General features: G+C 42.0%; 2 protein-coding genes across 2 annotated transcripts in view; both read right to left on the bottom strand.

Moving 5' to 3' along the window:
- The window catches only part of il15ra (interleukin 15 receptor subunit alpha), a 231,206-nt gene that overhangs the window by 103,134 nt on the left and 112,001 nt on the right, over window positions 1–16,071 (bottom strand). The window lies entirely within an intron of this gene.
- camk1da (calcium/calmodulin-dependent protein kinase 1Da) overlaps window positions 1–16,071 on the bottom strand; it is a gene marked incomplete at both ends in the record, with an annotated part of 81,440 nt that overhangs the window by 27,386 nt on the left and 37,983 nt on the right. The window contains 2 exons of the mRNA XM_083999067.1: window positions 8,930–9,004; window positions 13,945–14,076. Coding sequence (XP_083855193.1) covers window positions 8,930–9,004; window positions 13,945–14,076 — 207 coding nt within the window. The remainder of the gene's footprint in view (window positions 1–8,929; window positions 9,005–13,944; window positions 14,077–16,071) is intronic.

Raw genomic sequence — 16,071 nt, 5'->3', positions numbered from 1 at the left:
GTAAATAAAGGATTGCAAAGCTAGATGCAACAGCCATAAACCAAACGGAAAATGATCATCATCATCATCTTTAAATTTTTTTTTTTTTACAGTGAAAGTGAGATATAGGCTACAATAGCCTAACTATTTATACTGAAATCGGGATAAGTGTAATATGTGTCAATTTCTTGTTTTATTTTGAAGTCACTTTCTGTATGTTCCTTCTTTCTCTACTCCCTGTGTTTCATTAGTTAATTAGTTACCTGTATATTTATAGCCCTGAGCTTCACCTGTTGAGTTGCTGCAGTGTTACTGTGTAACTTCCTGTCTTCAGCCTGACTAACTTCACTGGATGTGGACGTTGTGATTTTGGGCCTGTGTGGGCTCGGCTCTGCCTGCTGTTCTGCCTCTGTGTCCTACTGTGTCTAATACATCCATCAACCTGTCCCTTTGGCAACAGTTGTGACAGGAAACTGCTGTCTGAGTATTGTTAAAAAATGGACACAGCATAATAATAACATAAATAACAAGAGTGTATGTATGTAACCTACTTTTTATTACCCAAATGAAAAATGTGCTTTCCTCTGCTGATGTGTGTGTTGTATACGTACTTGTCTTTATAATGTATTAGTTGTTGATGGAAAGGGAAACATTACTACTTCACATGTTGAAACTGCACAACATGTCCCTTACGCTCATAAAACCACCTGCTCCGATTTTCAAGGTTGTTCTAAAGTGCTGTAACCTCGATCTCCCCTTTAACCCTTGTAACTATGGGAACTAACCCATATTCAATGAGCAGATGGTAAGAGAGGGAAAAGGGAGGTGAGCGAGCAGACCTGGAAATTAGGTGTGAGAGGAGAGAAAGCAATGATGTGAAATAATTAGAGGACAGAGGGTGAGAGGACAGACAAAGGATGTAGGGATAGAGAGGTGTGGAGGGGGAGGAGGAGGAGGAGGAGGAGCAGAGGTGAGTTCCTTCCTCTTACTGTCTCTGGCACCGTTTGCTAGAATCTGGGACATCCTTCACTTTCTTCACTGACGGTAGAAAATAAAAAGAGACTGAGGTAACAGCAGTGTGAGGAGTCAGGTCATGGGGACGGTGATTGCAGTAAAAGCACATAACCTGCAGAGGGATTAACGTTATGTCGCTTCCTACTCATGTAACCAACGGCGACAAACAGAGCTGGTTCGTGACAACAGGAAACTCAATCACCAGGTCAACACTGTGGGTAAACAGCTTTAATCAGGGTAAGAGCTCTGACTGGAGACTGGCCAACAGGAGGCAACGGCTCTGTGTGTGTTCCTCTGTTATAGAGCGATCCAGGGCTGAAAACCCGGAAGTTTAGCATGGCGCTGGTTCCAGAAAGTGAATGGGATTTTTACAATGCATTTTGGATTATGTCAGAAAATAAGGTTATGATACTTACAAGTGTAAGTTTATGAACACCTTTTCTACCGTATTTGAAGCTTAAATGCGATGGCCAGAAGTAAAAAGCACTTTAATAAAAAACAACAACATTGTATAATGGGGAAATCGGACTGTTTTTACTTGTTGAAGACCCATAAATTACATAAAATAACATCCATAAGAACACTCTGGCCTGTTCTGGGGTGATGACATTTCCCCCACAGGGTTTGTAGTCGTATTGAGCAACTTGTTAGCAACCGCCTTTTTAAGGCACGAAAAGCTTCAAAATTCACAAGTAGGGTATTTACTGACATGTTTTATGTTGTAGAACAAAACCTGAAACTCGCTTAAAGGGATAGTTCAACATTTTGGCAAATTGGCCCATTGGTTCGTTACCTTTAATTGTTGGTGCAAGCTATTTTTAGAATGTGCACTCTCCCTTCAATTTGGAAATGTTCCACAATTATTCCCATTCCCAAGGTTAAAAACCCCCGGGAATTACAAGCATTCACCACGCTATGAGATAATATGGAACGTTACAGAGTTGTTTTCGAGGCAAATGCAGAGACTGCTTGCCGAAAAACTGCCACCGACGGGAACGCGCATCAGCGGTTTTGCATGAATTTACCTCGAAAACAACTCTGTCTCGTAACGTTCCGTTATTATCTCATAGCGTGGTGAATGTGCAGGTCACAACTTGTCCACCAGAGCGTTTTGGAGTTGTTGGATTGTGTATTTGATAAGTTTCATGTTTCATGAGGGAAACCAAGAAATCCCATTAGAGGAAGCAAAGCGTCGCACACATTCGGATTACATTGGGTCGCGCTATCATGTGTCGCCTTCGCTGTGTGAAGCATGCTGGGATATAATCCCAACGTGAGCGATGCAGCATTTTGCAGTATCGTCACATATAGACGGGCTTCACCTAATAAGCTAAAAATAGCTTACACCGACAATTAAAGTTCAATTAAATGTTGAACTATCCCTTTTTCGTTAACCACAGACCAAAAAACGTATATTGACTGTTCAACGAGAGAACCGGAAGTGCTAAAAGCACAGAGTTCTGGGTTTACTGTCAGCCTCTATTACCACAGTGCTAACCTGTTATATACATAACAAGAGAGGATAATCTGCTTCCAAAGCATTAAATAAGGTCTGACTGAACTATGTCAGCGTCAATATGAAGTGAACATGCTGACCTTATCAGCCTGTTCATTTCAATTCCACTGTTCCTACAGCCGCAGCACCACAGGCTGCCACAGCTACAGCAGCTCCCTGCACCTCCTGACCCCTGAAAGGCAGCCGGCCGACGGGAACCAATCAGAGAAGACAATAGACAGGGGGGCGGGAGCTCATAGCTGTCAGTCAACATGTGTTCAGTTGATTATAATTGTGACAGTCATTGTGGAGGGTTGACCATGCGGTAAGACAGCTCCGACCTTCTCAGGTTGTACCGTGATGTTCCACCTGACTGACCCCAACGTCCAGGAGCATTGTGTGTAGAGGTAGAGTGTGTGTGCGCTCTGTGCAGCTGTGTATGTTTGCAGCAGAGGCCATTGCTCTATAGGTGAAGCCCGTCTATATATGACGATACCACAGAATGCCGCATCGCTCACATTGAGATTACATCCCAGCATGCTTCACACAGCGAAGGTGACACATGATGGCGCGACCCAATGTAATCCCAATGTGTGCCACGCTTTGCTTCCTCTAAAATGTCAAAAAATAAATGCTCGGATATTAGATAGATTAGATTAGATAGATACTTTATTTCCCTCATAGGGAAATTATTCTATCCAGCAGCTCGTCAACATATAAGAGCATACACTATCACATAAAATACACATTACAAACAATATATCTACGACCTTGAGGCCAGCATGTAGGTGCACTGTAGGGGACATATTATGGAAATATCACTTTTTGAAGGCTCTTCAAGATATATTTAGGTGTTTGTTTTGCCTTCTGGCCCCCAAAATGTGAGAATTGACAAAATAATCTGTAATTTTCAGAATCCCTAGGTTGAAATCCATGTGGTTTTACGAGCTGTAATTACTTTTCGAATTTGCATAATACCACCCCTACCTGGTACCAGTAGAAGGGGCAGGGCAAGCAGTGGTTCATTTGCATTTAAAGGGACAGGCACTGAAACCAGCCGTTCTGAACAGGGCTGTTTTGAGAGGATGATGTGATGTGCTGTGATGTTTGATCCTTGGGGTATTTTGACCAAAGCATGTCACAGACATGTCTTTAAGACACCTGGGAACTATTTTAATTTGTGGAAAAGGGGCATAATACGTCTCCTTTAAGAGGAATAAAATAGCAGAAAGTGCATTCAGAATGGCCACCGTAGTGAAAGTGGGATGTATAACTGAATATAACTGTGTGTGCATGCGTGTGTGTGTGGAAGATGCGTTATGAGCTCCCTCCCCAAGCTGAGCAGTTGTGCAGTCAAATTGCCGAGGGGATGAACAATCTAAACTCTTGTTGAACGTTGAACAGCAACGTTGAACTCAAAGATTTTCTCCTCCCTGTAGCGTCTCAAAATATATATATATTTTTTTACTTCAGTGAAACTACACGCTCATTGGATGAATGAATGCGCAGCATCTCATAAGTGAATGGAGCAGTGGGCGGGGCCTGGACGCAGGGCTTCTGCATGATGATTGGAGGATCTGCCTAAAGGCTGAATGCCTTTTTGACCGACACTGGAGGATTGTCAAGTTCAGTCCCATTGTGGATTTTGCAAGTGAAGTCCAGAGACAAACTACAGCTCATTTCTTGGTATTTGCTTGCTGATACAGCCCATCCCCTATCATACACTGTGAATAAAACACTATTACAGCACGTCCTTGTTTCAGTTTCACATAATTCTCAAATTTCCTGGTTCAAGTTTCATACAGTTTTGTTGGTTCATTCATTCAGACCATTCTCTTGAAAAGGAATATAGGGCAGAATTTATGTATCAATAAATGGATAAATGTTATGATGTAGGAAAATGAGCTTCCATTCTTTGAAAGACCAGAAGCACATGTTACTGTCTTGACAATATACTGGACCACTGACTTACAGATAGGTTTTTGATGGTGTACAAGTGGTCTGTGCCAACTTTAAGATGTGAGGTGGTGACAAAAAAACAAAACCAAACTCCTCTGAACCTCTTCAAGCCATTTTTCTATTTTCCAAAAGGAGCACACTTTGATTGGAACAAAAACAAGAAGAGAGGGAATACACAAAGCTGCTACAAACACCCAGCGTCCTCATTATTGAAGCATCCACAAAGCCTGGCGGATTAGCTGTTGTCATTTAAAAGCAGCGTATCAGCCTCACAACAACCTGAGCTCACGCAGCGTTTGACCACATAATCCTGTACACACTGCGGCTGTTGTCTAATCCTCACACCAACTTCACTGAGATGTTTCCAGCGCCGCCGCCGCCAAACTCCCCGTCTCTCTCCTCGTGCGTAAGCCGCTGCGAGGAGGTCAGTGGGGCACCGGGCGAGGTGAGCCGTCGGTGATCCCGCTCCCCGTCCACCACCACCACTGACCATCAGAGCAGAGACGGCGCTGATGTAACGGAGGACTTGCAGCTGCGTGGTGTGTCTGTGTGTGGGAGGATGGGTGAGCTTTTGGTACGTGTATCTGTGTGAAATGTTGTCGTCTTGTATAGCTGTCATTTAAGTATGTGTGTGTGTGTGTGTGTGTGTGTGTGTGTGTGTGTGTGTGTGTGTGTGTGTGTGTGTGTGTGTGTGTGTGTGTGTGTGTGTGTGCTGATGGGTAGGCAGAGGAACAGGATTAAAAGTGTGAAGAAGACAGGGAACAGGGTGTATTATGAACGTTTGGCACGTGTGTAATGTTCTCTGAGTAAGTCATTGTATTCTAACAGATCCATCTGCATCAACCAACCACTGACCATATAAGAAAAACACTCTTGGACTTTAATATTCATCATATTAAATGATCATTTTCTCACATTTCTCTCTGAGTTTATGTTTGTTTTATTCAGTGTGGAAAGTAAGAACCTGTCAAAATAAAATCATCTTCCCCCTTGTCTAGAAATCTAATCCTTTAAACTCTATATTTACAGCCCGTCATGTTTCACACATGAACATGGGTTGTCTATCAAACATTACATATTACATATACTGTAGCTATATATATATATATATAGACATACTGATTCAGTCTGATATTAATTTGGAACTCTGATTTATAATAAACTATAATTATAATATAAATGACCAGATGAACAGTAAGTCAAGGTTGAGGTTGGGACCATTTATGTTCACTTAAAGTTGCCATCCCAGGCGGCTGGACTTGCATTTTTTTTTTTTTTTTTTTTTTTTCGAATTTCACAGCTTTCACAGCACCCACCCCCTCAGTCCATCAGCTCCTTCCACAGATGCCCAAATTTCATCATTGATATGTCAAATCACTTATGTCATCGATTACTGTCTAATACTTACGAGATATACTCAGATCTTTATAAATGGTAACTTTAAAGCACTTTAATGCACTAAACACTAGGATTTTGGACTATTTCTATTTATGTAATTGTATGTGTTGTATGTGCGGTGTGTTATAGATTGCATGCAGTCTTTGCCACATATGAAGATGCTCCAGTGCTATCTCCTTATTTTTTCAATAATGACAATAAACTCTCTTGATCTCATCTGTGCAATATTGATCACACCACAGAGACATTTAATTAACAATGTTAAGTAAATGTAAAACAGAATGTCTAATGTATATCTAAGTACAAGTGTGTTTCTTTGGTAGTCTAGCTCATGTAGCCTATAAGGTTGCCCAGTAAAAAGGGGTGTTTCGCCCACATTTTTTTTTTGTCCTTTACATATGTTTGTGTTCTTGGTTTTTATTGTGTTGTGTTGTATTATCTTGTGTTGTGTGTTGTGATTTGTGAAGGTGGAAGGCTGTGATCTTGTGTTACTTCTCTGATGAGCTTGTCTTGTTGTCGCAAAACGACAATGACGGTAACAACTTTGAAACTCAAGTTGGAAACCAGTATCAACTCCTAGAATTACAAGACCCAGCAACAATGACAGGTCAGGTCACTCTCTATAGAGGAGCACTTTTTAAAAACTCTCTTCACTACTTTAAATAACACAGGGAGAGCATGTTTTGTACATGGTGACAGGCTGTGTTATTTTCAGCTTGTTCAGGTGTTACATTTAGATTAAAGAGTCTGTTTAATGCTCGTTTCTTACAGCCAGAAAATCTAAAAATAAAACACTGGGCAAAAAGTAAAAATGAGATCAAAAACTGGACAAAAAAAAAAACTCAGTGAAATGTCGTCCAAACCATAATGTGACCAGATGGAACTGAGTGAAGGAGCTGCAGCTTTTTAATTGTGCCACAACAGACTGAGTGCTGAGTGTTGTGGCGCCACAGAGACAAAATCCTATTCCTCACGTGTGGAGTGAACGTGTTTGGTTGGTTCAACTCAACAGAATTCACATCAAAATTGAAAAAAACAAAAAAACAAAAAACAAAATCACGACTCATCACAATCGGAATGATTTTCTTTTAGCCCATCACAAAAAAGTAGAGTATAGGCTACCAGTCAGTGTGGGGGCAGTGGAACAAGCTGATAGCACATCATTCAGCCTCTGTGTGAGACAGATTTAACATTAAGAGCTTTTTGAAATAGTCTCTTGAATCTGGATCAGGCTCCACTTCGCTCAGAGTTCATATCCTCTGTTGGTTTTCTGTTCCCACTGTACAACTAGGGAATCTCAGTGCCAGTGACCGCTGCTACACGTCCCCTTCCCCTTGTTTCCTGTTGTCTGTCTACTCATTAATAAAAGGAGAAGGAAGAAGAGATAAACTTTTTAACTGAGCTAAACCGATCATTAAAAGCCTATTGACCACCTCTTCATTTCATCTGGATCTCTTGGAAAAGTGTAAGAGCCTCTGTGCAGAAGCTTGATGTTATAGTTTAGAAAATGAATAGATAGAAATAAGACAGCAAATAAGATACTTATAACTGATGTGATAATCTCATTATTCAATCAACACATATTGTATGACACCAAGTGCAAAGCTCCCTGCTATCTAAATGCACCACGGCAGATGCTGACACATTATAATATTACGAATAATATACGTTATAATATCACGCGGTCATAATATACAACAGAATCATCATGAGGCAACAGCTGCAGACCATTCTCAAAAACCACGATTGCTTCTGACACCCACACACACACACACACTCATGAATGGAGCTCTCTTTTGTTGCCCTAACTACTGTTTTTAGTAGTCCCCCTGAAAAACACCATTATTTGTCTGTTTTATTGTCTTTATTTATAAGAAATAAGGGTAACACTTTATAATAAGTACACATTATTAAGCATTAGTTAAAGCAGAAGTAAGTGATATATTTGTGTTAATATAAGTCTTAAATAGTTATATCTTCCGACAGCAATCACTTACATAGAGTGTTTGGACTGAAACACGGGTCTCTCAGTCCCTCTGCTCTGCTCTGAGCCGAAGAGAAAACATTTATCGTATCCTACAGTTTTTATCCAATGAGGAGAGAGAACGGCATGCAGGGCTGTGTGTGCAGCCAAGGAACGCCGTGAATGTGGTGACGTAGGGACGAGGACTGTTATGGTGCGTTCAAGGAAACTCGTATTTTTCCGACCGTGAAGTGGTACCAGTTCGATCTGGTACGAGTTCACCGGTCGGAAGTTACGAGTGGCCGTTATAGTGACTTTCACCGGTAAAACAGGTCGGAAAAACACGAGTGGGTTGCCTGGAACGCTACAAAGTTGTAAGTTGTGACTTGAAGCTGTAATTTACGATTTCAAAAGCCTGCCTGGAACGCAGCATTAGTGAAAACGACCGGACCACTCACTTCTGCTTTAAGCATTAAATACTGAATTCATCATTCATAACACATGAATACTCATTAGTTTGTAGTTTATAAACACAGTTAAGAATGTTTTACTCATCATTGATAAGCACTAACTGTATTAATAAACTACACTAATGAGTATTCATGCATTATAAATGAAGAATTCAGTATTTATTAATGCTGAACTAATGCTTAATAGTGTGTATTTATTATAAAGTGTTACCAATAAGAAGGTAGTGTGTTTACTGGAATTGGATTTACAGAATATAAAAAAATATGTATTAGCAATTCAAATTTTCGAACTTGGGAGCCAATGGGTGGACACTACAAGGTCGGTGGGCGGGGCATGCCCCTGTCTGCTCTGTGTGACTCTGCTTTGATCACTAACAGGTGACAGGTGTGTTAATTAGTGGGTTCACCTGTGTGTTGTGTTAACATCCATTCTGAGCAGAGCCACAGCTGATGACTGTGTCTAGTGCTGATTGTTCCCTTTCCCACTGATGACGACAGCCCAGTGTCAGCCTGTCTTTTTTGGGTCCAGTGGAGAAGGAGCCGTAAGTGGCTTAACCCACTGTGAAGTTCCCTCCAGACCCACACCCACAGACCCTGTGAGCATCACTATCTCTCCAGCACTAAGGTACAGAGTAAAGAGGAGCCACTCACAGCTGCATGATCAGGTAGAGGTGGTCTGGGCTCTCGTAGATGTCCTCCAGAGCCACGATGTTCTCGTGCTTGATCCTGCAGAACAAAAGACAAACCATTAGTGAAGCTTTGGATGACAAAGCTGCTGTGTGACAATGACCCATTAGCAGATCTAAATAACTCTTAATCCTCCTGATGCTGTTGGTTCACACAAAGAACAGGAACGATGGCGCGGAATCATCTGACGGACGTTCACGTGGACTCACAAAATCCAGGTTTTTAACGCTCCCTTCTTTTTGTGCTGTGAGGAACAGACATCTATTTGATAAAATGCTCTCAACTGTTTATGGTTTTCCTCATTAGAAAAACCTTCATAATATAGTTCTACCTGTATGGGTGTTCTGGAGCTTTCTATTAAATCATATGATATTCATTCCCACACAGGGGCGTAACCAGACATTTTTGATAGGGGTGGCCCAAGTGGGGCACTGACTTATGGTGGGGTGGCATGAAGCGTGAGCACGTGCACACACAAACACACACCCACACAGGTTTTGGCCATACCCATTTTGTCTGCAAAACCCATACTGAAATTACTAACACTGCAAGAAAAACTAGACAGGAAAATACAGAAAATGCCAGAATACGCCACTGTTTCCACATAGTGGCAAATTCAATCTGCTGATGAAGAGCATGTGATGTGATCAAAAGCTCCAACACACACTGTGCTGAGCTGAGTTAGAGCTAACTCTAACTGTGTGTATGTGTGTATGTATGTGTGTGTGTGTGTGTGTGTGTGTGTGTGTGTGTGTGTGTGTGTGTGTGTGTGTGTGTGTGTGTGTGTGTGTGTGTGTGTGTGTGTGTGTGTGTGTGAGGGGGAACATTTGTGTGCTAGAGACACACATCTGATTTAGTATGTGTGGGTTAATCATCATTTGTATTCTGAAAAGAGGTAGCCCCCCTCCCCCACCCCCTCCCACCCTGTCTCGTTCTCGCTTGCACACACGCAGCAGGTGCACAGGTAAGCATCTAACACTTATTATGGAGTGTGTGATGTCTGAGATGGCAGGAAGGCAGAGCTGAGGTGTGACTCACACACACACACACACATACAGTAGTGTGTACATTGACTTACATTACATTTAGTTCAGAGTTTTGCTTTATCCTTGACAGACACCGACACATAAACGTTTAATACTTCACATTATGGGGTCCTGCTCTGTGTCCTCATAATATGACTGTGTGAACAGACATGAGTCATATACCTGGACAACACACACACACACACACACACACACACACACACACACACACACACACACACACACACACACACACACACACACACACACACACACACACACACACACACACACACACACATAGAGGAGGCTGAGCAGGGATAATGTGTGTGTATTTACTGCAGGCCCTGCCTGGATAATGACAGGCTGGCAGCAAACAGTGTGTGTGTAATGGCAGAGCACTCACACACACACATCTTACACCACAGGACTCATTCATTCATTCATTCATCAATCCTACACATGTCCTCTGTCACTGCTCCTACAGATGTTCTGTGGCTTTTCATCTTGTCTTAAGTTTCAACATTAGCTCTGTCTTGGGCTGAAATTACAAGTTGATACATTTAAAGGGGACATATTATGGAAATATCACTTTCTGAAGGCTCTTTAACATATATTTGGGTGTTTGTTTTGCCTTCTGGCCCCCAAAATGTGAGAACTGACAAAACAAATCTGTAATTTTCAGGCTCCCCAGGTTGAAATCCATGTGGTTTTATGAGCTGTTCCCTTGGTAGTCTAGCAATAATGTAAATAGTTTTCAATTTTGCATAATACCACCCCTACCTGGTACCAGTAGAAGGGGTGGGGCAAGTAGTGGTTCATTTGCATTTAAAGGGACAGGCACTGAAACCAGCCGTTCTGAACAGGGCTGTTTTGAGAGGATGAAAAGAGCTGTGATGTTTGATCCTTGGGGTATTTTGACCAAAGCATGTCACAGACATGTCTTTAAGACACCTGGGAACTATTTTAATTTGTGGAAAAGGGGCATGATATGTCTCCTTTAAAATTAGTTTAGTTTAGGAATAATCAAATACTTCCTCTGATGAAAATCAGGTGCTCAACCTTGTTAACGTCCATAACATGAGAGAAGATGAGTGAAAGCATCATCGCCCTGACTGAGTGTTTCCACCTTGAACTGCAGTCAAACACAGACAGTCCAAACACAGATTGAGACAGCTGGGCTTTCATCAGTCTGGGTCTGACTGAGGCTCAGACACGTGTCAGAGACTCTTTGATGTTTCCTCCTCTAACCATCTCCACGCTCTCTCCTCTTTCACCTGTCAACCTGGGGCAGGCAGGTGGTGGGTGGAGCTTAGCGCCTGATCCAGGTCTCTCCAGGCAGGTGTATTCTGACAGCTTCCTATCAGAACCAGCATGAACTTGCTGTGTGTTATTTGCATCATGATCATGGATGCTGCCTGTCTATACAGTACGTGATGTTTGTCTGCACTCCTGAATGTGATTGTATGTGCTGATGTGTGATTATACTGTATTTTATCTGCTGCTTTTGTATGTTTTGATTATATGTGTTGTCTCTGCATGATTGTAGGCTACTGATGTTTCACTGCTCTCTCTTATCTTCATTGATTTATCTTGTCTCCTAGCTGTCCTAACGCTCTCTTTTTAATCAGTGTGCTTTAATATATTGTTTTAGTTTTTTGTTTTGTTTCTTAGGGTTAGGTTAACTCAGAATGTAATGCCTGGTTGGTGTAAGGTGACTGCTTAAACTGAATTGGCCCCTTGGGCACTAATAAAGCTGTCTGAGTAACAGTAACTGAATGGTTTTTTTTTACATCAGGAACTAGGAAGTCCGTTTCTGCAGAGCCACAAACAACATGTGTCTTAACTGTGTCTCTCAAACATTATGAGGATTAAGATTTTTGGTGTTGTTTAATGTTAGTTGACTGTAGCCTATATATATGTGTTGTGTGGTAATGACTCTCGGAGGATCAAAGCTTCCGGCTTCATCAGTTACACCTTGGTACATCTGTTACCTAATGAGACCATTAGCTTGCATCCCAGCTATCTTTATCAGTCCAGATGGGACATTCCCAGAAAACTGTGTGCCATGGGAAATGGGGATGAAATGTCAACAGTCAACAAGATACTACTGGTCTCTGTCGAATATAAGTGACGTTTGTATTTGTTCACCTGCAAAATAGGACTAATCATTCCAAATAACTTAATTTTTTTTATCATTTGTTTTACTATCTGTGGCCATGATAACACCATACTAACATAACAACGACATTTAGTTATTTCTGTTTGTTGAGCTCAACTGAAACAACATTTTATTTGAATGGTCCAGTATTGATGATTTAAAACCCAGCAGCCAGCTGTGCACTAGCTCCTTTTTTCCCAGTGATATTCACATCAAAAACAAAAAGCAAAGTCATGAACTCTCTGCTTGTAAACTGCTTGCAGTTTTTGATGTGTTGTACAGCACTTTGATGTAAAGCGCTTTATAAATAAATGTATTATTATTATTACTATAATGAAAATGACAGTAGGTCATGTGACCTGCTCTGAATCGTGACTTGTTAAAGGGATACTTCACCCAAAATCGATAATTCACCAATCATCTACTCACCGTCATACCAACGAAGGCTTGGGAGAACTTTCTGAGTCATCAAAATGCTTTTGGAGTTCCGGGGGGGGGGGGGGGGGGGGGGGGTCCGGCTGGCAACGGATTTAATAATGGCAGCGGATAGAGTTCACTTTTGAATCGTACAAAAGTTGTTTGGAAAAAACGTTGATGTTTGTGCGCATGCGTGAGATTTGCTGCGAGATGTTCTTCAATGTTTACATCCATGGTTTACAACGATAGGCACTCTAACGACGACGAACGAACATCTCATAGCAAAAACCAGAGATCAAATTAATTTTTTCCGAAAAACTTTTTCATGTGGCGGCTTCAGGACACTTGTGTCAGTATGGATGAGCAGTATGGAGGTATTCCAATGTTTCATAGTGTGTGTTTTGGACAAAACACACACTATGCCAGCCGGATCCCCCTGGAACTCCAAAAGCATTTTGATGACCCAACCCTTGAAAATTGGTGAATTGTCGATTTTGGGTGAAGTATCCCTGTCTCAGTCATGAATATAGCAGCTATCTGCAGAGATCAGACTGATGCATGGTCAACACTGACTGACTGACTGACTGACTGACTGATAACATTTCCAGTGGTCAGCAGAGCCACAGTCTACAGAGCGACTCTGGTTTCCTGGCTGCTGAGGAGCTACAGGGAAGAGGAGGAGCACTTCCAATACACCGAGGCTCACCTCCATTACAGCAGATAAACTGCTTTCATTACATGTATCATTACTACTTAAGGAGGCAGAGGAAGAAGTAAACACAAGACACATTGAGCAGGGAGAGAGAGAGAGAGAGAGAGAGCAAGGTCATCAGTAACAAGGATTTTACCGCACACTGACATTTCGTGACTACCTCACACAACCCCATGTCAAACAACTCCAATTATCTCTTTAATGAGACATGTCCTGTACTCTGAGGGTTCTAATGTTTCTGACCTCATCTAGTGTTTTCTTCTGTTCCTGTGCCTCTTCCGACAGAATCATCTAAATCTGTCAAACTTCATGACGCCCTCTGCCTTTAGAAGTCATTAGAGCTCATTACTTTTCCATTCACATCATCTTTAAACATGGGCACAGAGCTCAGCATCCAGACCTGATTCAGAAGTTTCAGTCGTGATGTCTGTAAGCATCAGTGGTAGGTGGGCTGTGTGTCGTGACCTGGGCGCGGGGATTGTGATTTGTGAAAGAGGAAATGCTCAGTTTCCCTAGTAACCGAGACTGAGGAAGTTAACGTGCGTATGTGTGTGTGTGTGTGTGTGTGTGTGTGTGTGTGTGTGTGTGTGTGTGTGTGTGTGTGTGTGTGTGTGTGTGTGTGTGTGTGTGTGTGTGTGTGTGTGTGTGTGTGTTTTTGTGTCACCTTCTCAGTACAGCGATCTCGTTCTCGATGCTGCTCTCCTTCCCCTTCAGGGCCTTCTTTGGGATGCACTTCACTGCAAACATCCGGCCGGTCAGCCTCTCCTGGGCCAGGACCACCTCTGAAAATGCTCCTCTGTGAACAAAAACAAAACATCACATGGGTCACCAGATGCTTGTTTGTTAGATAACGTGAATGATCACAATGCTGAGAAACTGTTAACCGAGAACCGTTCACCCTGTAATGACTTGCCTATAGGAAAAAATGGACCTGAAATAGATCAACTCATCCCTAAACTTACACACTTACACAATGTGGTGCTGTAACGACTAGTTATGTGGAGGGTAGAAACAGCAGCAGGAGGATTTAGAGACCGAGACCAGTCACTGTCTGCTTCCTCTTGCTAATTCTTCCAGGCAGCAGTTCTAGATAATCAATTATCTGAGCTATGTCATGATGCTTTGATGCTTTAAAGGTCCACAGTATAAAGGTAGATGTCCACATAGTGTGATTATAAAGCAGCTCTGGTTTCTATATGATCAAATATAGTAGTATCAAAGTCTCAGTCCACAGAGAAATGCACACAGCTTGTATTCAGAAACTGAGCCTTAAAACCAGCTGTCAGGACTTCCTGTGACATTGTGATGTCACAACAAAGCAGTCACAAGCCCCGCCCATCTGGTCCTACCATCAAACGCTTGCAGGATTTGGTTTTTCTTAGTGTTCACCTTGAATCTGCTATTTTCTTACTAAATCACCCAGAAACAGTCAGCCAATGAGAAGAGAGGCTCAGTTCAGTTACTTGTTGTTACTAGAGCTGCAGAGAGAAGCAGAGAGATGTAAAACTGCATGGTCGCAACATTTGCATATTTGCCCTAAACCAAAAGCATTTTCTGCTTCCTGCTGTGGAGTGCTGTCACACATTCCTGTAAACCACGACTGAACAACAACAACTGCAGCCTGTCGCTGACACTGATATTATTTTCCAAGCACAATTAGCAGGTTTTTGAATCATAGATAAACACACCGATAAAAGCCTGTCGGTGCTGTAAAAGAGTCAGAGCCTCTGTATGCCACGACGTTATTGTGTTTTAAAATGCACTCTGAGCTGTGTAGACATGGTGTTTTTGGTGTAATAGTGCTGTGCTGGACAGGTGTGTGACAAACTTCATTATTTCATGTTTCTTTCTATTCTTTAAATTCTGTGCAGTGTGAGAAGTTGATGGAGCTTAAGAAAGTTAGTAGCCTAATGACTTTAGAATTACATTGGTTCTGTTTTTTTTCTTCTTCTTTTAAAACGTGGTATCGAAAAAGTATTGAAAATCGTGGAAATTTACTGGTATTAGTATCAAATACAGAAATTCTGGTATCGTGACAAGCCTATATGATAAATAACGTTATCCACCACTCCATGGATTGCTTTCTCACCGGCTTCGTTGAAAACTAATGCACATGGCCAGGAGGAGGGTTAGCAAAACAGAGGAGAAGAGACCAGACTTGCATACAGTACTGTAGTTCCCCTTTAAGTGATGAAAGTTTAAAATGACCCTGACTCCGCCAGCCTTATTTCCAAGGCTCGGCTATTCTGGAGCTTCTGAGCCCTGGAGGTTCAGCTTGGGTTTCAGAACAGAACAAAGACTTCATGACACAATACCAACAAGCTCATGTGCGACTGGGACTAAAAGGTCAGAAACATCGAGCCAGGCCATGAAGAGGCAGAGACTCAACAGTGCTGTGCAGCCTTGCTCTCTGTCAGCTGCAGGTCGACTGCATGTTGAACAAGAGGAGATAAAAGCATGGAAAGAAGGGATAAGAGCAGAGGGATGTTTACTCCAATGCCACGTTGGAGAAGCTGAGGGTCGAGCAGACTCATCTTCATTCATCGCACTGCTCGTCTTCGTGACGCACACCACAAACACACACACGCACCACTGTAAGACTAGACTGAATTTAAATTTCCAATTATTCTGGCTGATATTGTTGCTGTGACTGTTACCGTGGCTCGTCAGGTTTTTTAGATGTGAGAAAAGAAAATTTGAAATGATTATCAACCCCAGGAGTGGTTGTAAGTGAATAAATAAAAATCATGCTAATGTTCTAATGTTCCACTTGGCAGATCCAATCACATTA

This window comes from Trachurus trachurus, assembly GCF_905171665.1.
Source record: "Trachurus trachurus genome assembly, chromosome: 23".
Lineage (NCBI taxonomy): Eukaryota > Metazoa > Chordata > Actinopteri > Carangiformes > Carangidae > Trachurus > Trachurus trachurus.
This window is presented reverse-complemented; position numbering and strand designations above follow the sequence as displayed.